The sequence below is a fragment of the Sturnus vulgaris genome, chromosome 28 (assembly GCF_052056855.1).
Source record: "Sturnus vulgaris isolate bStuVul1 chromosome 28, bStuVul1.hap1, whole genome shotgun sequence".
Classification (NCBI taxonomy): Eukaryota; Metazoa; Chordata; class Aves; order Passeriformes; family Sturnidae; genus Sturnus; species Sturnus vulgaris.
This window is the reverse complement of record NC_142270.1, coordinates 4,937,911-4,964,922: the sequence shown is the minus strand read 5'-3', so window position 1 is coordinate 4,964,922 and position 27,012 is coordinate 4,937,911. Positions and strand designations below refer to the sequence as shown.

The following is a 27,012-nucleotide window of genomic DNA, read 5'->3' as shown; positions in this document are numbered from 1 at the left end:
ATCAGGATACTCAAGGATCAGGATACTCAAGGATCAGGATACTCAAGGATCAGAATGCTCAGGCCCTGATGTGATCCCCACATTCCCCAACACCCCAATCCCTCTACACAGCACCCACAGGAACCTGGCACTGCCCAAACAGAACCAAACCCCCGGGACCAGGGACTTTGGAACAGCGGGAAAACCCAGCTCGGTGCAGGAGCGTTCCCTGCACACCCCGCTCTGCCACCTGCAGCCACTGCTCGCCGGCACAGCTCGGCACCCGGGGAAGGCTCCGGCGGCGCCAGGACACATCAGAGCAGAAATAGACCCGGAGCCGTCGCCCCCCTCCCCATCCCTGCCGCCCCCTTTTTACTATTATGTCTGAGAAGAGACGTCTCTCCTGGTTTTTTTCCCGATGATTTAATCGCTTGGTGATGAGGGCTGCCTGGCTGGGATACAACTGCGCTCTGGGCATCGCCAAAAGAAATGGGGGATCTAAAAAGAGGAGGAAGCATCAGTAGCAGCGACGCTGATTGACAGCGAATGAAATGAAGCGGCCAAATTCCATTGGCGTGGTTTGAAAATCCCAGGACGCTGCGGAGAGCTGATGGCTCCTTTCCTAGGGTTTTGCCAGAGCTGGCATTTGCCTTTCATCCTCGTTTAATTCACTGTTTGGAGGCTGCCACGGGCCCGTGTGTGCTCCTAGTGGGGATTTAATTGCACGCTTGCCCTCGTGGAGGAGGTTTTTTTGTGTGCTGAGGTGTGCAAAGAGGAGGCACAGACTTCCCTTGGCCGCAGCTCTGCCTTGTGGCCTCAAGCCCTTGGGAAAAGCAGCCCTTGGAGTGCAATTCCTCCCCTGGATGCAGGTGATTGAATGGTTTGTAAAGGATTTTCCAGGAAATCCTGGTGTCTGTTGGGGTTTAAACTCAGGGTGCCTGAGTGGGACACGGGTGGCATCACTCAGGTAGGGACCCCACAGGGATCCCTATCCCAGTATATCCCAAATACTGGATTTTGCTGGGAAAACCACGTGTGTGAAGGCAGTGGTCACTGCAGGGGTCAGAGTGGCTTTGCACATCTCTGCTCCTGCAGTGACATTCCAACAAGGGAAGACCAAAAGGTAACAAAAATCCCTTTTTCCAAACGTTCCTCCACTTCCCAATGGGAAAAGTGCCAGACTGCAGCTCCCTCTTTGCCAGCAGCTTCTCCTGGACCAGCTCATCCCGTGGATAACTCAGGAAAGGCCGAACTCTGACCACAGCCCAGCAGCCAAACTGCTCCCATCCCCAATCTCCGGGAGCCCTGATCTCCCTCCAGACCAACTCTCCACCCAAATTCCCAGACTTTTCACTCCAGCTGGAAGAAATCTGGCAAATCCCTCAGCTGCGTGTGACCTGCCCCTCCGTGAGGAGAGAGAATTCCCAGGAGCAGCAAGGACAGGATGAGGTCCAGCAGCTGCCCAAAAACCAGGGCAAAGTCTGGAGCAGAAACTCAATCCTGACCCCCCAGCTCAGCCCCTTGTGCCCCCCACTCCTGTCCAGGAATATCCCCTCAAAACCAGCCGGGTCCAGGCGGAAATTTAACAGTTTTAGTGGAGAAAAATTCTGATTTTCCAAAGATGCTGCTCCCACCCCCCCAGTGTGACCCTGGCTCTGTCATTGTCCTCTGGGCTGTGAGTGATGGGCGAGGGGCTGGGCAGCCTCTGGGGGGGCTGCAGAATTTCTGGGGCTGCAGAATTTTGGGGGGCTGTGGCATCTTGGGGAGCTGCAGCGTCCTAAGGGATTGCAGCATTTTGGGGGCTGAAGCATCTCAAGGAGCTGCAGCATTTTGGGGGAGCTGCAGCATTTCGGGGGGTCTCAGCATTTCGGGGGGTCTCAGCATTTTGGGGGGCTCAGCATTGTGGGAGGGCTCAGCATTTTGAGGGGGCTCAGCATTTTGGGGGTCCTCAGCATGGCTGCTGCCTCCCCTCCTCTTCTCACTCACCAAATATTTGTTAAACCAGGGAATTCCCTCCGCACCCCCCTGGGCTCCGGCGCTGCCGCTGCCTCCAGCATTCCCAAACCTCTGGAGAGAGAGAGAGCCACGAACCCCTGGAGCCCCCAGGGCACGGAGGTGACAATCCCCGAGCTGGGCACAGGGCTGGCATCACCCCGTGCCCCTCGGGCTGTGCCGGAGTGACAGCAGCCACCTCCCGATGTCCCCGCTGTCCCCTGGTGCCACCACAACTCGTCCCCCCCCCAAAAAAAAAACCGCCGCCCGCCACGCGGCCGCTTTGATCCGCTGCTTAATTCCTGCTTCCCATTAATTCCTTCTTCCCATTAATTCCTTCTTCCCATTAATTCCTGATCAAGCTCTGAACCTTCTCGCGGAGATGCCGAGATCAAATGCGTAGTTAAGAGACGAGTTCGGGCCGAGGGGAACATGAAAGGGACAAGTTTTGTTTTCAGGATTTTTTTTTTTTTTTTTTTTTTTTTTGAACCCCGGCGAGGCGGCGCCGGGAAGCGGCGGAGCCGCGAGCCGAGAGCTCCCTCTGCTCCCAGAAAAAACCTTCCAGGATTTCCAAACCTTCCCAGCCTCCTTCTCCAGCCCGGCCTCGAGGCCTTTCAAACTCGTCACACCCCCCAGGGGACAAGCACAAGATGCTGCACAGGGAAATGTTTGCTCGGGGGGATGAATTGTTGATTAAAAAAAAAGTGTCAGGAAAAGGATAAAAATGGTCACAAGCCCCCCCCAAAAAATGGGCGATTTTTGGGCACTCCAAAAATGCATCGCAGCAAGGGAGACACCAGGATGTAAAATATCGTCTATAAATCGTCAATATCTGATTTATCGATTGATTAGAGAGAGCCCGAGGTGAATGGCAGCACTTGGAGCTCCCCGTGGGATGGGAGAAAATGAAGGAATTTGTATTTCCATGGTTTGGGCAGGGAAATAAATAAATACCAGGCCAGCAAGGGGGATTTGGGGCAGAGAAGAGCTCAACACCCCAAAAAAAAGGGGAAAATCAGGGTGCAGAAAATTATTTCAATTCCGATGAAAACGTATTTTATTAAAGGAAGCAGATTCATCTTTGGTCGGGCATCCCAAGAAAAGCAATATCCCATCTGTGATATCCCATCTCGCAGGGAGAATGAGTTATTAAAGCACAAGATGAATGGCTTGCAGTGCAGCTAAGTGCTCCAGTTAAGAGAAAAATAGTTCTAAACTTACTCTTTGCCCCAAAACGCATTCCTCCCCCTCATCCCAAACCTCGGCTCTCCCCTCGGGTGAAGCTCGCTCGTGTTCTTTTTTTTTTTTTTTTTTTTTTTTTTCCCGGCTTATCAAAAATTCCGGAGGGGAAATTTTAATAGAAGTAAAAATAAGGGGAATTTAGACGGGTGGTGATGGTTGGTTTTGGGTTTTTTAATTTTTTTTTTATTTTATTTTCTCCTCCCCTTCCCCCAACCTTTTTAAAAAAAAAAAATTAAATAAATACACTTGAGGAATAAAAATAACCCGGATAAGCTGAGTTGTGGGGAAGGAGGGAGGATGTAAATGAAGGAGCATTTTCATGGAGAGCAGCGCTCCGGAGCAGGGCGCCTCGCCCCGCGTGAATAAATCGGGATAAAAATGTAACACTGCACACACAGCTCCCATCCCAGCACCCCCAGAGGGCTGGAGCAGCACAAGCCACCAGCGTGCCTGGATTTTTGGTATTCAGTGGGGGGAAAAAAAAGCGTTGAAATGGCGATTTTGGGGGGGGTGTGGAGCTGTTTTGGAGCCCTGGATGCGGCCCCTCCTTCGGATATTGAGGCTGGTTGGGCAATGGGGGCTTTTCCCCCAAATTTTTGGATCATCCAGGTTGGAAAAGAGCTCCAGGATCACTGAGTGTGTCCCATCCCCACCTTTGTCGCCAGTGCCACCTCCAGGTGTTCCCTGGACAGGGATGGGGACTCCAAACCTCCCCTTCCAAGGTTTGCCAGCCCTTTCCATGAGGAAATTCCTGCCCATGTCCACCCTGAGCCTCCCCCCGGGACGATCCCACGAGCTCCAGGAGCTCTCGGGCTCAGGCACCTCCTCCACCGAGCCCATCACTGCATCTCATCACCAAAATCCCTTTCCTCCCAAGATCCAAACAAACAGGGATGCTGGGAAGTCACCCAGTGACTCAATTATTCCAAAATCTGTGCTGGGAGGTGAGACCAGCTCAGAACACCCCAAAACCTCCCGGCGAGGCGCTCACAGCACATCCCAGCAGCCGGATTTTCCCAGGACTTTTCCCCACTCCTTTCAATCCAGCCATCCCCTGCTTTCCCCCCCCCTCCCCAGGCAGGATCTCCCGACCCTCCCCTCCCTCCTCTCCCTCCCTCCCCGCCTGGCTCCCCGTTACACAACCCTGCTCGGGAGATCCTACGTGGGCAGCCGTGGGTTTTCCTGGGAATCGACAGCAGCTCTCGCTGCGGCTCAGCAGAACATGAGCATCTTACATAAACAGCCCCGCGAGTTCCCCCTCTGCGTGGGGGCTGCCCGCAGCCCCCCGGGCTGGGAGGGAACGCTGGGAGCCTCCTTTCTCCCTCATCTTCATCCTCATCCTCACCCCCATCCTGCTTTTTCCTTTTTTTTTTTTTTTTTTCCTTTAAACCAACCCTTGTGGTGGTGGGGGGGGAAAGGCAGCGCGAACGCGCTCGAGAGAGAGAGAGAGAGAGAGAAATGACTCAAGTGTTTTGTAACTTGTCACATTCGGAGCTGCAATTTAGAGGCAGGAAGGAGGGATCCAAAATAGTCGCCCCAACCCCGGATTGTATAACCGAGATCCCCCCCCTCCCTGCCCCTCCCCTCCCGCCGGGGAAAAAAAAAAAGGGGGAAAAAAAAGGGAATTTCTGCTGGAGATTGGCAGCTGGAAAAAGGCAGGAGAGCTCGGGGTTGTTACAGCGCAGGAAGGAGCCCCCAAATTGGGAAGAATTACTCATCCATGGAAAAAAGGCTCCTGTGCTGGCGGGGAGGCACCGGGGAAGATGCTGCAGGGGAGGAGGGAAGGCTCCCGGGAATTGATGCTCCGAGCCCAGGGGTGAGGCTGAGCTCCCCGGGATGCTCCCTGCGGTGGGAGGTGATGTTTGGGAAGTGCAGCTGGAGCGGCAAAGCAGGACGGAGCAGGATTCCCTGCCAGCAGGGGACCTGGCAAAGGCTGCTGAAGGGCACCCGCTGCCAAAATTGGGGCTCGGAGCAGGCTCAAGGCATCCCAGATGCCAGAGCCGGGCTGGGAGATGCTCGGATGATCCCACGGGAGGGTGGCACCAGGGTCAGGGCGTGCTCCTCTCCCACACCTCGCTGCCCTCCGCCCAGCACCTGGCAATTCCCAGTTCCCAGATTTTTTTTTCATGGCCAGATTTTTCATCACCAACTTGTCACACGTCCCCCAGGATCCCAGGAGAGCCTGGCTGCTCCCAGAGCCCTCTGAAAATCCGGGAGAGCAGCACCTGCCTGGAGGCGACCTGGAGCAGAGACCCCCCCCCCAAATACACCCGGCCCAGTATTCCAGAGATCCTGGAGCTTTTCCCAGCCCCAAAAAAGTCCAAGGCCAGAGCTGGGAAGCTCCACGGAATCAGGAGGAGCTGGGGAGGCGAGGAGGATGCCATGAAGATGAGGAAGATGAAGGGCAGTCATGCTCAGCTCCCCCATAATCAAACACAATTCCAAACCCCACAAATTCAATTTTCAAGCGCCTGGAGCATCGGGAGGAACCTGCCTGCTGCTATAAACGCTCCTGCCCACTCCAAACTCCGTTAATTCCTTTTGAAAGAGCCCAGGCGGGTCCGGGGCATGTCAGGAGACACCACGAGGGTGACAGATCCCCTCGGGGCTCATCGATCTGCCATCGATCACCCCGCGGAATTTCTGAAAGCCAGACGGGCTCTGGCTCCGGGATCTGTGGGGGCAGCGCTTCCTAAAGTCTTCTCAAAAAATAAATCGTGGATTTGGGATGAGGGGAGGGGTCTTTGCAGCTTTTTCTCCCGTGTCACCTTGGCTAAAGGCTCTGAAATTCTGAGTGCCCGACGCCCACATTGGCTGTGGCACGCCGGGAAAATCCAAAGATTGGGTAAGGGGAAAGAAAAATCAGGTTATTTTCAACTGATTCGTCTGTCTCTACGACTCGCTTCGGCTCTACAATTAATAAAACTCGTGTAAAATCTAGCTTTTTTTTTTTTTTTTTTTTAATGCCAGACTCACCTGGCAGGTGCATCCCCGCGGCTTTGGGATTGGCAGGTGAAAATAAAGTGGATGTAAACCGAGACAAAAAAGCAAAATTCCCAACAAATTCCCAACCAGAGCACGATCACACCTTCTCCAGGGTATTCCATTGGAATCCTGGACAGCTCCTGGCACATCCCATCCCCTCAGCCACAGCAGCACCAGTTTCCACTGGTTACTTCCACACAAAACATACATCTGCGGGAGCCACACAATTATCTCTGGGAGCAAAGCGTTGATGGATGGAAGTTTTAATTACCAAACCCTTCTCATCCTCCCCCATGCACAAAAAGTGCGTTTTCTGGCATGTTTATTTAAAATAATAAAATATGGCCAAATTCCACATTGGCGGAGCACGTGCACGGGGCACGGGAAGGACGAGACGAGCTGAAAATTTGTCACCAGAGCTGGGAATTTCAGCTCCTTCCATCCCCGTGCCTCCAAAGCTGCTGGGGAAGGAGGGAGCAGAGCACACAGGGAATGTTATCCCGGCGTGAGGAGGAGGTCAGGGATGGATCCCAGCTCCTGCCAGGGTTGTGGGGATTGACAGCTCCACTCCCGCACACGTCCCCGTGCCTTGATGTCCCCAAAGAGAAGAGCGAGCCTTAATTCCCATGGACAGGGCTAAAGGGTGGCCCTGTCACCCATCAGCATCATTTAAAGCTTGGGAAGCGCCCAATTCCCGTGGGGAACGCCCGTGCTCATATCAGTCTTAATTTCATTTTGGTCCTTCACGCTTCTTCTCTGTCCCCCCCCGCCCCCCTCTCCCGAGGATCGGTGACACCGAGCGATGCTTCCCCATCCCCTGGCATCGGGATGGCGGCACGGGGAGCCACCCTCTGCTCCAAAACCTGCCCGCAACGCGGCAGCAGCGGCGGCTCCAGCCTGTTGGAGCCCAGCGTGGTGGAGGTTACTCATTCCTAACGTGAAGACGTGCGGAGGTTAAACTCCCCCCGCCTCCCCTTCCTTCCTTTCGCGAGTAAATCCTCCAGCAGGAATTTTTTTTTTTTTTTTTCTTCCCCCCTTCCTTGGAAATTCACAGCCAACCTGCTAATGAGTCTTTGTGAAACTTGTGCCTTCTTACCTCTAATTTTACAGCCTGTTCGGATTTGAGCTCTGTGGACAGCCTCACATTTGGTTGGGAATTATAGGCTGAGTGGCTGTTCTCTCCTATTATTGTGCTGTCAATCTCCTATTAGCACATTATAATATGCTACACTGAATGCATCTGTTCTGTAGATCACAAGTCCTAATTGTCATTTGTTGAATCACTTTGTCTTATATGATTGTTAAGCAATTATTTCACCCAAAGCAGCTTAAACTTTGATTACTGTATAGTGTTTACAGGGATCAAAGGGAAAAATCAGCGGCGGCTTCGAACATTTTTTTTTTCTTTTTTTCTTTTTTTTTTTTTTGCTGTGGAAGACGAGGAGCGAGTGGGAGATGCCGGCGCACGGGGATGACCCGGAGGTGCTTCCGTGGCCTCCTGCCCTCGGGGGAACGATGTTTGTCCAGGATGGTGAAAGGTCCAGGGAACGGGGAGGTCGGGAGATGGATGTGAAGTGACATTCCTGCCAGGATTGCTCATGGAACGAGGCTCTCCTGGCGTGTGGCACCAGCTGCCCGCCGGTCCCCTCCGGTGGGACCGGGGTCTGCTGGGGGGACAACACCCCCTGGGATGGTGTTAAACCACTCCAGCCCTTCCCATCCAGGGAAAAACCTTCCTGCTCACCCCAAAAAGGGTGGGAATTGGAGCAGTGCTTGGCTCGGAGGGGTCACATCCCAAATAAATCCCAAATAAATCCCAAATAAATCCTCCATGGAAGTGGCAGCAGGGGGTCAGCAGAGGACAGGGCTGAGGCAGCACGCTGAGCCTTTGGCACACGCATTTCTTTTGGCTTTGCCACCTCAAAGCAGCCCTGTGGAGGCTCAGACCCCTCACACCATTCCCCCTCGGAGGAGCCCTCTGAAGTCCGGGATGCTGGAATGCCACGGAGCGATGCCAGGGCATGGGAACCCAGCCCAGGGAGGGATCCATCACCGGGGGCTTGGGCTAATCCCGGCGATCTCGGGCTGACAGCAGCGGGAAGGAATGCTGGCCCATTGTTTCTGAGGAGCCCAGACAGGATTGGGAGAGGGAGAAAACCACGCTGGTGGCTCCTCAGCTCCAGACGGCTCCACGAGCCAGCAGGGATACACAAACTGTCAGGAATCTTCTGCTTCCAAGCCTCTTCTCAAGCGAGGCTTGGATGGAACCTGAGTGCCACAGAAAGGTCCCTTCCCTCCCTTCCCTTCCCTGCCTTCCCTCCCTCCCTCCCCAGGCAGCTGCACGTCCCCTCCTGCCACCCCTGCAGCACATCCCGAGGGGAGATGGAGCAGAGCTGCCCTTTTGTTCAAATTCATGAATTTCCTCACGCAAATGAGTGCCCGAATAATGGGAAGTCAGCCCCCCCCAGAACACAAAACCCTTTATAAATCAGGCCTGTCCCCAACCGGGGCCTGTCCCCAACCAGGCCACCAAGGGCTTCACAAAAACGGGAGAACCAGGGAAAAAAAAAAAAAAAAAAACCAGAGTGGACTTTCTGTGGATTTTTGGGAGAAGCTCCTTCTCCTGCTCTTCCCTCCCTGGGCTGATTCCCAAGGGTACAGATTCAATTCCCAGGACCTCTGCAGCCCCACAGCAGCACCCCTGGGTGCTGGTCACAGATTTAGGTACAAAAAGCTCCCGGGTGCAGCTCAAAGCCACCCCTGAGGGTCCCATCCCAGGGGTCACACAGCTGGGGGGGGCTTTTCCAGCTCATTCCAGCGTGGAAATCCCAGAGAGCCGTGGAGCAGCAGGAAGGAGTTGAGCTCAGGATTGTGCAAATTGGCTGCTTGCAAAAAATCAAGTTTGAAAAAGCCGAGTTTGGGATGGAACCTTGAGAAAAACATTTTCTTTCTAGATTTTGTCTGGGGGGAAAAAAAAAAAAAAAATCCAATTCCTTCCCATATCCTAAAAAAGTGATGGCACGGCCCAAAGAAGCCTCTAAGGAAGTTGTCAAACCTTGGGATGAAAACAAATCTGGAGGAGCAGGTAAAAGGTAGCAGCTCCAGCACAGGTAAATTGCTTTTTAACAAGGAGACAAGGCCCATCCCTGGCATCTGCCGTATGTTTTTATAAAGCCCAGAAATATGTTTTTAAAAGGCCAGTAAATAAAGTTCCTATCGATTTGATCTCCAGTGTAATCTGTTTTTCTGTCTGCCACCACGAGTGGTAATAAAAGGGAATCAGGGGACGAGGGTTTGGGTTAATGCAGTGATCCATCACCGTCGGGGGCTTTGCCTCGCTGCACAATCGAGAAACTGCCCCAAATTGGTGCGAGGGCCAATTTTCTTTTCCAATTTATTTTTGCTTGAGCGAAGCAATATCGAGGCAGGACAAGGAGGATGCGTTTCCCGTCCTTCCAGATGTTCTCCCTCTCCCCTGGCCTGGGAAAGGGACGCCAGCAGCTCCTCGGTTGGGGATTTTGGGAAGGTGCTGTGGGTGCTTGGATGTTTGGGGTTTTTGAGGTCAGGATTTTGGGTATTTGGGGTTTTGAGGTCAGTTTTTTGGGTATTTGGGGTTCTAAGGTCAGGTTTTTGGGTGTTTGGGGTTCTAAGGTCAGGTCTTCGGGTGTTTGGGGTTTCTGAGGTCAGGTTTTTGGGTGTTTGGGCTTTTGAGGTCAGGAATTTGGGTGTTTGGGGTTTTGAGGTCAGGTCTTTGGAGTCAGACCCAAAGGGGGATTGGGATGTGCTCAGGAGAGTTTTCCAGTGAGGATTGAGCATCCCAGGGCTGATCTCCCATGGATTGAACATCCCAAACATCCCAGGGCTGCATTTCCCATGGATTCATCATCCCGAACATCCCAGGGTTGATCTCCAGACATTCCCAGATCTCTGCCCACCAGGACAGAGCACTTAAAGCTTTTCCAGGGTGTCCAAGCCATCCATAACCCCTCTCCCGTCCCTGGCAGTGCTTCCTTGACTCCTTTCCTGTTCCTCACAGAGATGCCCTCACACACAACCGGTGACCTCACAGCACTAAAAACTGCCCCAAAATGGGATTTTTGGGCAGTAAATTGATGTTTGATAAAGCTGGGTTTGACAGCTCGGTTTTTAAACATGACAAAATATCCAAATCCACCCTGAAACGATGCATTAAAGTCCCCCCAGGCCAGGTTTTGCTGCCACCAGAGCTCGGCTTTGCAAGATGCCACCCCACGTTCAGCTCCTTCACCCCAAAGCATCGATGTTCCCTTCCCCGAGGGACCTCGGGCACAAAGGTGACCCCAAAACCCATCCCAAATATCTGGGACGAGGATGGGAAACCTCCCATTCCCTCCCCACCCCTTCGGAAAAGCGGTAAATATTTCTAGAGAGAAAAACAAACATTCTGCATTTGGCTTTTTTGGTGGTTGTTTTTCTTGAAGAGACAAAGTGTTCCACAGAGAGCCGACACTTCCTACACAAGTTTGCATCCTCAAACCCCGAGATTTTCTGCCACGGATTTGGATGGGAAAAGCATCTCCAGCCCTCCCCACCCCATCCAGGATCACCGAGCCAGAGCATCCCACAGGAGCACCACGGGGAGATGGAGATCTCCTCGTTTCACCAAATTTTCCCACTCTCGTGTGGGAATAAATTAGGAATAATCGAATTTCCTGGGTTTAGAAATACCCCCATAAAGCATAAAAACAACTCTCATGCCTCAGCTCTTGTTCCCACTCAATTTAGGGCGAGTTGAGGAGGGAAAAATGTGATCTCAAAACATCCTTAGAGGTTCGGGAGTAAGAAAATTGTATATTCCTATTAAAAAAAAAAATAAAACAAGGAGGAAACTCAGAGCCAGTTCTCTATGAGGGGTTTAAGGCCACCCAGCCCCTCCCCGAAATGAGCTCCTGCTTTGGACACCACAGCTGGATTATTCCCAGCTGTGTGCAGCTGGGGAGGAATTTTGGGGAAGGCCAGAGGAGAAACGCACCCCAAAGGCCGGGAAGCAGCAGGACCCGTGTCCTCAGATGCCGCCTCAGCTCAAGATGTGCCGAGATGTCTCGGGGAGGAATCGCTGCCAAATCCATCGGCAGAGCCGCTCCCGGTGCCAGCGGGAGCCGCCGGCCGTGCCAGGGGCTCCCTGGGGACCTGCCACCCCCTCGGAGGCACAGCTGGAATTCCATCCCAAAATAAACAGGTGCCACCCCCTCCCCACCCTCCCAGCTCAGCCAGGGCGGGTTCCCTTCCCTGCCTTTTTTTTTTTTTTTTTTTTTTTTGGTGGATTCTGGGATGCACAGCTCGCATCCCTCTGGCACAGCCTGCCAGGGTCTGGCTCTTGTCCCCAAAATCCTTCCCACAGGCGGCGGCAGCAGAATTCCATCCCCACAGAGTCCCTTCCCTTCTCCAGGACTAAAATTAAAGGGAAAACATCTGCCCACATCCCCGGGAAACTACAAACTCCTGGAAAGCCGGGCATGGGTCTGTGTGTGCAGCAGCCTCTGCCAGCAAGGAGAAATTTTTTTTTTTTTTTTTTTTTTGGGAAGAATCAGACATCTTTAAGGAAAACTTCTCCTTCCAACCATGTGATCCGCAGGGGGGAGAGACTTCCCAGACGGCGGGGAAGAGCCGGAAAAGCGGATTATTCACATTCCCACAACGCCAGCACAGCTGACTTCTCCCCTGGCAGCTCCCGGGGCTGGAGCTGCCCATGGGAACGACGGAAATTTTGGGGATAGGGCGGTTTTGGGGGTGCCAGGCAGGATTTTAGTGGGATTTGGGAACGCTACGAGACGGTGCCGCATCCCGGGACGGCTTTGGGATCATCACAGCGGGGCACGGCGCGAGGTGTCCCCCAAAATATCCCAATGTCACCGCATTCGTTGTCCCCCAGGCGCGCCCGGCACAGCCCAAAGGAGATCCCAGTTTCTCCCAGTTCCTCCCAGTTTCTCCCAGTTCCTCTCAGTTCCTCCCAGTTCTTCTCAGTTTTCCCATTTTCTCCCAGTTCCTCTCAGTTCTCCCAGTTTTCCCAGTTTCTTCCAGTTCCTCCAAGTTCTCCCAATTCCTCCCAGTTCCTCTCAGTTTCTCCCAGTTCCTCCAAGTTCCTCTCAGTCTTCCCAATTTTCCCAGTTCCTCCCAGTTCCTCCCAGTCCGGGCGGCGCTGGAGCTCGGGCAGTTCAATGCTGCCACCGGGTGGTGACAGGAGGGAACAGCAGCACCTGGATCCCCCCAAAATCCCAAAATCCAAAATTCCCAAAATCCCATCAGGAGATCCCAGAGCCCGGCCCGAAGCCGGGATGGCTTTGAAAAGTTGACTAAAATTTTTTTTTAATTGAATTTTCCTTTTTTCCAGGCTGAGTTGTGGCAAATCAATGGAACGGCCGCAACGGAGTGAAAAAAATCCAGTGGTCAAAATAAATCAAAAATGAAGTGGCCAAAGTAGAGGAAACAAAATTGAAATGGCTAAAATGTTACAAAAATATAAATATTCAGTGGTCACAACATAGAAATAAAATCAATTAAACTTTTCTCTGTGTGTCACCACTGAATTCCTATTTTTCCTACGTTGTGGACATTTAATTCCCTAAAAATAGCCACGATGGAGCCCAAAATTAAATCATTAGGAGGCCACAAATAGCAAAAAATTAAATTAAGTGGCCACTCGTAGCAGGAAAAATAATTTCATTTCTTTGCTACCTTCTGGGCACTTAAATGGTCACAGTATATAAAAAAATTAATTAATTGTTTCACTATTTAATGTAGGGAAAATTATAAATGGCTGCATTTAATGTGGGAAATAATGGTTACAAGGCAGCAAATATTCTAAATTTAAATGTGGGGATATGGTGAAATGATTTATTAAATGGCTACAAAGTGGCTGGAATTGCTGTAAAATGGGTGAGATGTAGGAAAAAATATTTAGTGAACGGCCAAATGAAAAAAAAAATAGAAAATATATTAAAGTATAAATAGAAATATTTATTATCTATAAATATGAATAATATAAATATATAAATGTGTAATATAAATAATATAAATATTATAAAAATATAAAAATTAAAATAGTAAATTAAATATATAATATAAAATAAAAATTAAAATCTTTTGAAATAGAATAAATTAAACATTAAAAACAGAAAATATAAAATAAATTAAAATTAAAAACCAAAAATATATAGAGACCAAAACATAAAAGTGTTTTCAGCATAGTAAAAAAGTCTGAATGTGAAAAAAATGTGATTTAATGGCCACAGCGCAGGAAAAAAATAAAAATAAATGATAAAAAAATTACAAAAGAAAAAGGCAATTCCATTTATCCACAGCTCAGCCTCCAACCAAACCCTTGAATCAATGAGGAAAAGCGGGAAAAAAAAAATCTAAAATCATCCCAATCCTAGAAAAAATCATCCTGATCCCAGAAAGAAATCACCCCGATCCCAGGAAAAATCATCCCTATTCCAGAATACATCACCCCGATCCTAGGAAAAAGTCATTCCTATTCCAGAATAAATCATCCCGATTCTAGAAAAGATCAACCCAATGCCAGGAAAAAAAATCACCCCAATTCCAGAAAAAATCACCCCGATCCCAGGAAAAATCATCCTGATCCCAGAAGAAATCACCCCAATCCCAATCCTAGGAAAAATCATCCCAATTCCAGAATAAACCATCCCAATTCCAGAATAAACCACCCCAATTCCAGAATAAACCACCCCAATTCCAGAATAAACCACCCCAATTCCAGAATAAACCACCCCAATTCCAGAATAAACCATCCCAATCTCAGAATAAACCACCCCAATCTCAGAATAAACCACCCCAATCCCAATCCTAGGAAAAATAAACCATCCCAATCTCAGAATAAACCATCCCGATTCCAGAATAAACCATCCCGATTCCAGAATAAACCATCCCGATTCCAGAATAAACCATCCCAATTCCAGAATAAACCATCCCAATTCCAGAATAAACCATCCCAATTCCAGAATAAACCACCCCAATTCCAGAATAAACCACCCCAATCTCAGAATAAACCACTCCGCTGCCAAAGGCGCTCCCAGGAAGAGCCGGAGCCGCTCCCTCTCCCTCTCCCTCTCCCTCTCCCTCTCCCTCTCTCACCTTCTTGGCCCAGGGGAAGCGCACCCGCGGCTCGGCCCAGTCGTGGCTCAGGCGCTGTCGGTAGCCGTGACACTTGGGGATGTAGGAGCAGCTCACGTCCCCCACCTCGGGGTAGATGACTTCCAAATTGCCCCTGGAAAACCGGGAGAGGGAGGGAAATGAGGTGGGAGGTGGGAATTGGGGGCGGGGTGGGCTCGGGATGGGGTTGGAGATGATGGGCAACAGCTGGAAATTGGAATTGGGATCAGGATGGGGTTGGGGATGATGGGCAACAGCTGGAAATTGGAATTGGGATCAGGATGGGGTTGGGGATGATGGGCAACAGCTGGAAATTGGAATTGGGATCAGGATGGGGTTGGGGATGATGGGCTGGAGCTGGAGGTGGAAATAGAGCTTGGGATGGGGTTGGGAATGCTGAGCAGGAGATGGGAAATGGGGTCGGGAATGCTGGACAGGAGATGGAAACGGGGGTTGGGATGGGGTTGGGAATTCTGGGCAGGAATTGGAAATTGGAATTGGGGTTGGAATGGGGTTGGGAACGCTGGGCAGGAGCTGTGGGGTGCAGAGGTGGGATAATGGAAGTTCGGGCTCTGCCAGCACTCACAAGGAGCAGCAGGAATTTCAACATTCTTCAGCAGATTTTGGGGAAGGAATTCCTGGCTGGGAGGGTGGGGAGGGGCTGGGATGGAATTCCCAGAGGAGCTGTGGCTGCCTCATCCCTGGAAGTGCCCAAGGCCAGGTTGGATCAGCCTGGGATAGTGGGAGGTGTTGGGGCTGGAGCTGGATGGGTTTTGGGGCCCTTTCCCACCCAAACCATTTCAGGATTCCATGGAAAAGCATCTCCCTCCTCTGAGATTTTCCATGGAAAACTTCTGTCATCCCTGATGCTGCAAAAGTCACTTCCAAAGCTGGGCAATAACTCCAGGTGTCCAGAGAAATCCCAGATTCCCGAGAAAAGGAGGACAACGGCCAATATTGACAGCCCTGGCCAAGGGGACACTGGAATGAGCTGTGCCGGGAGGTGACACAGGGAATGGCCAGGCTGGGCTGGGGACAGTGGCAGGTGACAAAGGCCAGTGTGGGCAGGTGACAAAGGCCATGGAGTGTGGCTCACCTGCAGAATTCCCGGTCGGTCTCATCCAGGGTCTGGAAGATGCAGGTCCGGGTTTCCTCGGTGCCCCAGGTGCGGGGGAGCAGCAGGGTGAGCGTCACCAGCACCGCCCCCAGCGGCTTCATCCTGCCCTGGGGACAAGGGGACAGCGAGGGTCACCCCCAGTGCGACCCAGCACCCCCAGTTCAGCTCCCAGGCCCATCATTTCCTCCTCCAGCTCTTTAATCCCATTTATTCCAGAGCTGAGCTGTTTCCTGCTGCTCCTCCTCGCCAGGAAACCCCAAAACGACCCCACAGCTCAGACGTGCTTTGTCCCCCTGCACGTGGCACCGGGAATGTGCCCACGTGGTGACACCACAGCGATCCCGGGGGACACAGCCCCCATCTCCACACGCTGCTCTCCCAAAAACGATGGAAAATCGGGACCAGGAGCGGCCGTGCTCTGTCCAGGACCATCCCCGAGGACACACGGGCAGCCAGGACACCAGGACATGTCCCCTGCGGGGACCTCGACCCAGCCACCCACTCCAGCGCTTCTCCCACACGGGGACAACTCCGGCCACCCATTTTTAAACCTCGAAGGGGACGAGGGGACACGGGGTTGGGTCCCCCACCCTCCCCTGCCGAGCCCTCACCTCCTGGTGAGGTAGCCACGGGCCACCACAGCAGCCAGGGGGGGCCACCAGGGCCAGTTGTACCGAGCCACTTACCAGGGTCCTGGGGACGGCTGAGCAGCTCCGAGGCAGAGCCCGGAGCTTTGAGGTTGCCGTGGAGATGGTTTCCTTGGAAGGAAGGGACAGAGGGACCGGGAAATGAAAAGTCAAAGCGCAGGGAAGGGGCAGCCGGGGGCTCCGAATCTCCCAACGGGTTTTTAACCACCCCTTCCCCCCCCCCCCCCCAAAAAAAAAAACCGCCCCCCCCAAACCGCCCCAAACGGCACCGGGTCCCCCCCACCCCCGGCCGCACCTCCGGCTATTAGCCTCGGGTTAATTAAGAACGATGGGAGCCCAACTTTGATTTGCCTCCTCCTTTTGCCTAATGGGCACTGGGGATGAGATGCGGATCAATAAAATAAAATTGTAATAAATAAAAAAAAAGAAAAAAAAAAAAAACAAAAAGAGACCGGTGTGAGTTGGGACCGGGGATTACAGCAGCGAGGGGATCATTACATAATGGAGCTGTGGCTGCACGCTCGGAGAACACGAGCGAGCCCGGCGAGAGAAAAAGGAGCCCGGGCTTAACTAATTAGAAACATTAATGGATTGGGAATGATCGGGAGCTTTTAGGGGCTTAATGGCTCCCGTTCCCACGCTGCCGAGATGGGCAGAGCCCGTAATTAAAGGCGGCAAATGGGCTCAAGTGAGTCAGGCTTTTCCCAGGAATGCCGGGCTGCCTGAGTCAGGAGCGCCCGGAGTGGGGTTTGCACCCTCGCGGTGTCACACGGATCGGGGGTGCTGGAAATTTGGGATCCCCAGTGCCGGGGATCAGCAGGAAATGCCCAGAATTGTGGTGGTGGGATGGCGAGATAAAGCGGGAATTTCCTTGGGGAAATGGGGATGTGGCTGAAAGTTTAAAGAGAGGCAGGGCAGGGATTTGGACACCGGGAGAGGTGGGAAAGGAGCTCCTGGTAAAACATGGAATGGTTTGGGATGGAGGGAGCTGAGATCCCATCCAGGGCCACCCCTGCCATGGCAGGGACCCCTCCCCCCGTCCCAGCTTATCCCAACCCGGCCTTGGACACCCCCAGCGATCCAGGGGCAGCCACAGCTCCTCTGGGAATTCCATCCCAGCCCCTCCCCACCCTCATTCCTTCCCCAAATCCCACCCAAATCTCCCCTTTCCCAGTGGGAGCCATTCCCTGTGTCCTGTCCCTCCATCCCTTGTCCCCAGCCCCTCTCCAGCTCTCTCTGGATCTTTCCCTTCTCCAGGTGAACATTCCCAATTCCTTCATCCTTTCCTCCCAGCAGCTGCTCCATCTCCAATTCACCACAGCCACACAAAATCTCCTCCAAACCCCATTTTCCAATTCACACAGCTCGGACAGAAATCATTCAGAATCCAGAGCAGCCCCGTGGCCCCAGGTCAGGCTCAGGATCCTCTCCAGTCCCCTTGCACTGTTATTATTATTATTTATTTTATTTTATTTTATTTGGGGGGGTGATCCCTTTTACAACACAAAGAACCCAAAATGGGATGAATTCATGAATGGGAATTTTTTTTTTTTCTCTCAAGCCCAGAGACTGAGAAAAGCTCTTAGCAGAGCCCAAATCAGCCCCTTGCACCTGGAGACTTCTCACAGATCATCCCAAAAGGATTTGCCAATGGAAAAGGTGCAGGAAGATGCTCAGGAAGCAAAACTCATGGGAGCAACAATTTTACAGCATCCCATGGAAGATAAACCATTGCTTCTTCCCTAAAAAAAATATATATATATATTTATTTTTTTTTTCCCACAGATTTTATTTCATCCACTCGAGACAGCGTTTAAAAGGCAGAAGGAAATTTGGAAATTTGTTCAGCTTCTTTCAGGATAAAAAAAAAAACAACAACAACAAAACATGGGAAAGTGTTGCCAGAGCTGGACATCCTCTCCTGTGTGACGCTCCCGAGGGGCAGGAAAACACTGGAATATTTAATTTTTAAACCCCATTGTTTTTAAACCCAGACCAGGGTGACTCCAGAGCCTCTGGCTTTGCTGTTCCTGCCACATTCCTGGAAAAGCGATTCCAGGGATGGGCGATTTCCAGCGGCATCCTCCTCCTCCTCCTCCTGCCTGTGCCTGGAGCTCGCTCAGAAAAGCGGGAAAACAAGCAGGGAAAAGCAGAAAGTAAGGGGGGGAAAGCAGAATAAAAGCAGAAAATAAGGGGGAAAAAAAACCAGGCAAAAATGGGAAAAAAGCCGAATAAAAGCAGAAAATAAAAGCGAAAAAAAAAGCAGAATAAAAGAGAAAAAAGGCGGGAAAAAAGTGGGAGAAAAGCAGAAAAAAAAAGTAGAAAAAAGCCAGGAGAGGCCGCAGGCAGCCGTTTCCCCTCTGGAGGAGGATCCTGGAGCTCGTGGTGCCAAACCAGGCCCGGGCTCCTGTCCCGGCCACCCCGGGTGTTCCCAGGTCCCCTGTCCTGACTCAGGACCGCAGGAATCTCGATTTTCCAGCCTCACATGGAGCTGCCTGTGAGGTTCAGAGCCCAGGGAAATCCAGGAATTCCCCCTTGGAATGGGATGAAAAACAAAGAGATGCTGCCCCGCGCTTCAAAATTTTCACACCTTTTTTTTTTTTATTTTTTTTTTTCCTAAAAAACACGATTAAAAACCTGTTTAAAACTCCTCAGCTCTCCCAGCTTCCACGAGGGATATTTCCCAAAATTCTGGAAATAAAACGAAGCCTTCAAAGTAGCTAGCACGAGATTAATTTAATGAATCAAGTGAGGGAATCGATGGAATAAAATTACTGCAGTCCCAACATCGATTCATTTGGGAGGAGGTATTTAAATAGAGATACAAAAATAAATATATTTTGCATTTGTATCCCCGGCAAACAGCTCCAAAAGCTGCTAAAGAGCCTCTCAGAGCTGGCAAAAGAGAGAAGTAGGTGAGGAAATCGCTTTCCTGTTAATAGCAGCGATTGAAAAGCTTTTAATAAAAGGCAGGGAAGGGAGGCAGAAATCTGGGGCCGGTTTGAACGGCAACAAAGCACCTGGGGAAGCCAAAGCAGCCGAGCTGGGAGCCAAGATCCACCCGGGCTGAGCCACGGGGCCAAAACGGGGCTTTGAGAGGGCAAGGAAGGGACAAAAACCCTCAGCCAACCCCACCTGGGCACTGCCAAGGGGCCAAAATATTCCTCAGGGCAGCTTTAGGATCCAGCTCAGGCAAAAAATAGAAAATTTTCGAGGCTCCCCATGACCATCAGCTGAGAGTGAGGAGCTCTCAGAGCTCCCCCACTCGTGCAAAGCCTCCAGATTTGTTTATTTAATGCGGAACTGTCACTTCCCGAGCTGAGTTTCACTCGAGAAGTTCATTAGAATTTTGTTTTCTCTTCTGAGGAAAGCATTGTTTGGAACTTCCTCCCCGGAGCCGCCTTCCTGTTGATGTGAAATCGAGATTTAAATCAGCGCCCACCTCGGGGTTTGGTTCATCTCTCATTGCTCCGTTTACAAAGGGGCGGTTTCTCCATTCTCTGGGAATTTTCAGCTTGTGAAAATTCCATTTCATTGTGCCTGTCCCCAGGTGTGAATGGCCTGCAGGGACAGGGAGGTGACACAGCCCCGTGACACAGGAAGGTTTTTTGTTTTTTTTTTCCTCCCAGTTTCAGGCTGGACAAAACTTTTAAGTCACCACTGAAGTCATTAAAAACTCAAATCTTCCTCACCAGCGAGCCAAAGCTCTGGAAAACCGGGATTTCTGAGCAATAAAAATGCTCCTTGGGCTACCAACAAGACCCACAAACATCAGCCCAGCTCCTCCTTCAATAATCCAGAATTTTCCTCTGATTTGTGAAAAAATCCGAATATTTCCAGGTGGCATCTCCGTGCCTCAGTTTCCCCCAGAGTCCAGTGTGCAAAGCACCTGAGCAACTCCAAAAAACCAACACTTACAGGCTGAAAAATCACTAAAATAATGTATTTACACTGCTGATAGCAAGCACTTGGCAAAGCCTCGGTGGCCGGGGGAATTCCCTCAATTTGGGCCTTGCAGGAAGCAAGGAAGGAAACAAAATCCACGTCCTCTGTGGCCACTGGGCAGCTCCAGCTGTGCCCTGGCCTCGCTGTTCCTCTTCTCTCCCTTCCCCGGGCGTTGTCCTCACATTTCTCTCCTTCCCTGCTCCAACCCTGCAACCCCAAGGTCGCCTTCACCTTGTCCCAGCCAAGCCCCTGGGCAAGAGCTTTGTGAATCAAAAACCCCGCTTGGCCCAGGACACGCCGTAAATTTGCATCTGAACCGATCTGCGGGGCTGGCTCTGCTCCTTGGGGGATTTTTAAGTGGATTTCAGCGATGTGACAGATTTATTGGGCTCGGGAGTTCCCCTGGGTCTGTCTAGAGTCGAGTTGGGGTCAGGGGTTAAGGACCCCGCATTATAAAAAGCAGGAGTTTAAAGGCTGAGCCTGGATTTTTTTTTTTTTTTTTTTTTTTTTTTTTTTTTTTTTTTTTGTTTCTCCAGCATTAATAAGATGCTGAGGCAAAATCTGGAGTTGAATTTATTTCCCCAAACTGTTCCTGCGAGCCACGGGCTGGAACAGCAGAGCTTGAAACACCGAATGCAGATCCCTGGTGCCGGCTGAGATTAACAGGGGAGGATTTCTGGCTTTTCCCTTTATACCTGCCAAAGCTCCAGCGCTGAACTCTCACCCCCTCCTGGCCCATTTTCCTGCCTGGCAGCTGTGCCCGGTGGAGCTGGATTAAACCGTGGCATCAGCAGCGCTGGGAAGGTCACGAGTGACAGCAGGGGACGGGTCAGAGCCCCCAAAAAAGGGAGGGTTGGACCCACAGTGCCCTCAGAGCAGGAATCTCTGCGGGATCAGGGATCTGCGATGCTTTTTGCCTTTGGAGCTGGCAGCACCACGGATCCCAGCAGGAGCAGCTGCCAGTGCAGCACAAACCCAGCCCCGGGGCTGCTGCGACCCCCAAAAGCTGCCCTGGCATCACCGCCACTCCCTGTGGCTCAGGAGAAGAGGAATCTCTGATATTTCCCCGGGAAAATCGTGCAGCTGAGCGAGCCCCCCGAGTCTGGCAGCAGCCCCCAGAGCCGCCCCCTTCGCTCCCCTTCCCATCCCAAACCTCAGCTGCAGCAGCAGCACGAGCAGGAATTATCCCAACCTCATCCCATCCCATCTCATCCAACCCCATTCCCCGCAGCACCGAGCCCAGCACGAGCTGGGATCACAAGATTTGGGGATGCGGGCCCCCCCCCCTCCACCCCCACACCTCATCCCAATTCCAAATCCCAATCCCGGGGGCGCTGCCCCATCCCTGAACTCCTCTGGGTCGGGAGGGGGGGAGGTGACCTTGGGGACAGGCGGGATGTGCAGCGCTGCGCTGGCACACCTGGCACAGCCCCCCCGTGCCACGGCAGGTACCTTGTGACTGCTCCCGCCGGAGCTGCGGCGCTTTCTGGGGAAGGGCTTCTATTTTGGGCTGAATGTTTTCACTTGGCCTATATTAAGCACATTCATTTCGCAGTCACAAGGCAGCGCAGAGCGGTGCGGGAGCCGCTTCTCCTCCAGCAGCAGCAGCTCCGCAGCCTGGCAGCTCCTCGATGCCAGCGGTGCTGGCACAGCCCAGCCCAGCCCAGCCCAGCCCGCTCCTCTCCAGGTGCTGCCCGATCCAATCCCATTCCCATCCCTCCATTCCCACACCGCTGAGCGCCCCTGTAAAATTCCTGGCTCCAATTCCCGCATTAAACACTCCCCGCTCCCGGCTCTTGGAGACGGGAGAAGCCACCAGGAATTGCTGCAACCCCGACACGCGACAGCAGCGTGGAGGGGAAGAATTGAGAAACCCTCAGGTGTGACCTCTGCCAACCTCGCCGAGCTCCCCAGGGATGCTGTGTGGGCGCAGGCATCGGGTGATGGAAGCATTTCCACCTTTTCCTTCTTTCCCTCCCACTCTCCTGGGCACTGAGGCTTCCTTGGAAAGGAGATGAATCTCTGCCCCGTGCCTCGTGGACGGTCTAATTGTAATTACAGCCCTTCAGGGATGACAGCAAAAAAATAAACAAACACCTCTTGCAGGTCCCACGGCCCGGCTGGATGAGGCTCGTGGGAAAGCCCTGGGGCAGCGGGATAATGAGGAGCTGGCAGGAGGAAGGAGCATCCTCTGCTCTGACTCAGCTCGGGCTCAGCCTGGTCCCACGAACTGGGATGGACTGGGAGGGTTCCAGTGGCCACCCTGCTGCTCCCCAGTGCCAGCTGGGCACCGGGACCTACGTGGAATCCTGGCTGGCTGGGCAGGGATGGGCTATAAATAGCAGCAGTTTCAGATTCAGCCGGCGTGAGGCTCTTCCCTTCAGTCCCTGGTTTGTTTTCTCCCTCTTCCCAAGGCTCTCCGCGGATGAAGGGGAGCCCAGCCTGGACCCTTCCTGAAATCCTCCAGGGAAAAACCTGGAGCTGGAACAGTTAAATTGGTTCCAATCCCCCATGGTGATGCACTTAGAGCAGATTAACCTTTGCATCAACGGGCTCCCAAATCACACTGAACTGGCTTAACCCTTCCCTAAATGGGTTTAACTGGTTTGCAGCGGGGGCTGGTAGAGCTTTAACGAGCTCACAGCTGAGTGCCTGCGGTGGTGCCTTCCTGGGAAGATCCCCCAAAACCGGTTTGAGGACTGGAAGGAGGTGAGGTCACTTCTCATATTTGGGAGGAACCCTTCAGCATGAGCATCATTTCCAGAACATTTTCCAGCTTCCCCCCTTCCCAGGTGTTTTTTTGCAGCCCCTTGACATTCTGGCTCTGAAGGGGACCCCAAAATCTCCCTTATTTAAGTTCCTCACAACAGCAGAGTCACAGAGCCGCTGCCTTTACACCCCAAAAAACCCACCCAGCTGCAAAGCTACAGAAAACAGCCTGGGGGTCCCTTTTCCACCTACCCCTCTTTCCAGCACCAGTATCCCCAGTCCCAGGACTGCTCAGAGCCGGCTCTGGCAGAGCCCCAGCGCCTCGGCTGGGCTGATCCCCTCAGGCTGATAATTTGGGAACAATTTGGGCGAGATCAGAACCATTTGCAGATGCTCCAAGGCTCACTGCGAGCCCGCCTTTGCTCCGGGCGCGGAACGTTTCCCTTGGTTTGTGACCCAGCAAAAAAAGGAGCTTTTTAGTACCTGCCACCAAATTAGGAGGAAAAAAAAAAACCCGAGTTCCCTCCCTAGCCCAGGACGGTGCCTGCAGTGAGGACAGAAAATCCTGGAGGTGCGAGAGCCCCGCACGGTGCCCGGGGCTGGGCTGGCCCCGTGTGTGCCGAGCTGCACGTTCCTGCTCTTATCAAATCCATCGGGATCGGCTCCAGCGGCACCGCTGCCAGCGCTGCTCCGAGGGGAACAGCCCGAGAGGAGCTCAAGGGGCTCCTCCTGCCCCATTATCCCGTCTTTCCTTTCCCACGGAGTCACCTCTCCGTCCCACTGACTCACGCTCGTTGCTCGTGGCTCCTTTCCGTGGCCCGTGGCCATTTCCCCGGCGCCTCGGTTCCCATTGACTCATCCAGAGCTCACCGTCTACTTTTCCAATTCTCATCCCGGGCATTTCTGGTCACTCGGACTCACCTGGGATCTCCCTTCCTTTTCTGTATCCTTGAGGAGCATCCCAGTGCAGGACCCTCAGGCTGGGCAGTTCCCAAAATTTCCTTCCAACCTGTGCTTTTCCCAGACCTGGAGGCTGCAGGGAGAGTCCTTTTCCAGGAGCAAAGGATTCTCCCCATTTCTCACCCTGGCTGGCATCTTCTTCTCTGTTTGTTTGTTTTTTTGCATGTTTTTTGGTTTGCTTTTTTTTCCCCTCACAGATCATGGGAAAAAAAAGAAAAGATTTGCAGAATTTAGATACAATCAGTGCCTCAAACATATTCCTTCACACTCCCCATCCATCCCTTCCTCCATGGTGGAACCATCCCGTGGTTCGTTTTCTCCAGCTGCAGTAGAGGAAACATTTAGGAACGAGTCTGAAAAAGTTGGGAAGCGCAGGGAAATGGGATTTTTTTTTCTTTTTTTTTGGGGGTGGGGGGAGCAGGGAGACGCTGGCCCCGGCGCGTGTCGGCGCGCCCAGAGCCGACCTGAACGGAGTGGAAAATTCCTGCCCGTTGAGCTGGGATTGTGGTCCAACAGGTTTTTAGTCCCAGCCCCTTGAGTTGTGTCAGTGCAAAAACTCATCCCTAGGGCATTTGTTTGGATCACATGGGCGAGCGTATAAAAATGGGTCCTGCCTGTCCAGGCCAGTTTGCACCTGGAAAGGGAAGGAGCTGCTGGAGAGGAGGGAAGAGCCCGGGACAGAGCGGGGCCGCAGCGCTCAGGTAATCACACCCAGAGAGAATTATCCCCCATTTCTCCCAGGGGATGGGGCATGGAGAGCGTGAGGGGATTTGTGGGGGAATGCAAAGGCTCTGAGGGTTGGGAAGTGAGGGAATTGTGGATCCTGTCCCAGGAACAGCTCCAAGAGCCCCCGAGGTTTTCCCAGTGCCCAGGGCCATCCGCAGCTCCTCGTGACCCCTTGGAGCTGTCGAGAATTGGGGTGTGCGACCTCTGGGGGTGCCTTGGTGGCCCTCAGGGCAGAGAAGAGGCTGCTCAGGCCGAGCCACGTGTGAGGAGACACCGAGATGCGCGGGCGTGGAGTTTTCCGGCGTGGAATTTCGCCCCGCTGTGCCACGGGAAGAAAACTCGCTCATGCCGCGGGTGAAGCCTGGTTCAGGGCTGGTGGTGGCTCCTGGCAGCTCCACCAGCACGGCCACCGAGCTCCGGTTGGTGTCACCTCCCGGCCCGAGCGCCCTGCGGGCAGCGGGAGAGGCAGCGCTGCTGCCGCTTCCCTCGCCCTTGGGCTAGCAATTGCTTTTGGGGAGCCGGGAGCTGTTTCACAAGCCAGGGCAGAGGCGCGGCCGCTCCTGGAGTGAGGAAAGAGGGAAATCCTGGTGCCCCGGGGCTCCTGCCTGCTCCCAGTGCTGTCACCCCTCTTTTCCTGCTCTTCCCTCCCTCCCTCTCGCCTCTGGGATCTCCAGAAGTTTTCTCCCCACTCAACGCTGCTGCTTCTCCTTCTCTGCTCTCCGTCCCTACTTGGAGACAGTTGCTTGGAGACAGACTCCTGGTTCTTGGATGTTTTAATTTTGTTTGTTTGTTTGTTTAATGGGGGTACAGTGGGGCAAAGGGAGACGGTGGGTGACACCACACTGCTTGGGAGCAGAGTGGGGAGGAGGGTCCAGGAAAGATTTGACACCAGAGGGAAAGGTCTAAACCGAGCAAAACCAGCATTTTTCCCTCATTAGGAAATATCCAACCCCCCGTCAAGCCCTCCCCATGCTCCGTGCCCAGAAACAAGTCCAAGGAAGGTCCCACTTTCTCCCTTCTCGCCCCAGGCACCCGCCCAGGTGCGGCTTGAGAATGAATTCCTTGGCTGGGGGTGGCTTGGAGGGTTATTTTCCTTTTCTGACGAAGAGCCCAGGCTGGTTGGCAACATTATCTGCCTATTTTCTACACTGCTCTGCGTAGCAAGAGAAACCAGGAGAAAAAGGGAAACGGAGAAGCCACAGGATGCACCGTTATAAGAGGAACTTTCCCCAAAATAGAAGCTTTTCACAGTTTTTTCACGAGGCGTCAGCAGCTCTTAATGCTGTATGAAACTGTGAATCCTGCCTGGAGCAGCCGGCGGGAGCCTGTCAGTGCTCCGGGCTGCAGCTGCAGCCTCTCCCAGGGTGTGGGGCCGGCCGTGCCCCCCAAAACCTGCCTGGGGGTGTGGGGAACCAGCAGCTGGAAGCTGTGATTCCATCCCAGCAGCGCTTTCTGCTCCCCTCGGGGTGGTAAATCCAAAATATCCCAGCTGGAGGGTGCAGAAATCCTGCACGGATGGAGCAAGACCTTGAATTTCGCCCTGACCTGTTTTTTTTTAGCTGCAAAAAATCCGTCTGGAGAGCCCCAAATGTTCATTAACTCAGCGCTGGGGCGAAGGGATGCTGGGCTTGTGTAAGGAGCTGCGTTTACAGGAGTACACGGCTCCTTCTGGGTTTAAATATTTATGAGCTGAGTGATGAATCCCTGGAGCTGTGCAGCCGTATCGATGGCAGGGTGAGCTGTCACCGGGCGGTGTCAGGTGCCTGATTCCAGGGCTGGGAGTTGGGATCCAGCTGGGGCAGAGAATTCCCGCATGCAGGGAACTTCCAGAGCCCCCCAAAGTCCTGGCTCGCAGACAGCCCCTGCTGCTTTGGCAGGGCAGGGGGTGGAAGGTGCAGAAATGTTCCTTTTTTGGCTTATTTTAGACCTTTCCTTCTGGTCTCAGCTGTTTCCTGGGCTCTGCTCCTCACCAGTGTGGTGGCACACCCCAACTTGTCCTTTTGTCCCCACTGCTCCCCCGTCAAGGTTGGGTTTTGCCATTTTTGCAAACTTCTGGTTGAAGATTTCTCCCGGCTCCAGTTGGATGCTGAGCCTGGAGATGCCATTTTTTGGGAGCTGCCCCCTCCCTCCCTGGCTGCTGATGGGGCTGGGGGGGCCCATGGGGTGCTTGGAGCTGCTGTCCTGAGCAAGGAGACCCCTTGTAGCCTCCTCCAGGAAGCAAAACTGCAGGATTTGGGATTTTTAGAGGAGCAAAACAGAGGAGTGACCCTCGCTGCTGTTCCTGGTGAATCCATGGATGGATCCAGCACCACGGTGTGTGCCTGGAACCCATTCCCTGCCAGGAGCCAGGACCGTGCTGGCTGTACCAGGAGCAAATCCCAGGCTGGACTCTGCTCCTGACGTGTGCAGGATCCAGTGACGGGGGAGGAGGGACAGCCCTGTCTCGCTCCAGAGCCTTGGGCAAAGCCACCATGGCAAAGGACTCGGTGGCCTGCTGGCCAGGAGCCAACTGACCCCAGGAGCCCCAGGGGCCTCAGATCCGCAGGGAAGGCTCTT

At 52.9% G+C, this 27,012-nt stretch overlaps 1 protein-coding gene across 2 annotated transcripts in view; it reads right to left on the bottom strand.

Annotated features, from left to right (window-relative positions):
* The window catches only part of PEBP4 (phosphatidylethanolamine binding protein 4), a 75,046-nt gene extending 53,352 nt beyond the window's left edge, over positions 1-21,694 (bottom strand). The window contains exons 1-4 of one of the 2 annotated variants that reach the window (XM_088179843.1): positions 21,514-21,694; positions 16,156-16,227; positions 15,449-15,576; positions 14,335-14,467 (exon numbers count right to left, since the gene is read on the bottom strand). In XM_088179843.1, coding sequence (XP_088035969.1) covers positions 14,335-14,467; positions 15,449-15,570 — 255 coding nt within the window. In that variant the 5' untranslated portion in view covers positions 15,571-15,576; positions 16,156-16,227; positions 21,514-21,694. Of the gene's footprint in view, positions 1-14,334; positions 14,468-15,448; positions 15,577-16,155; positions 16,228-16,411; positions 17,072-21,513 lie in introns of those variants that run through there. The other variant, XM_088179842.1, reaches the window with a different exon arrangement.
* Positions 21,695-27,012: the final 5,318 nt, after the last annotated feature.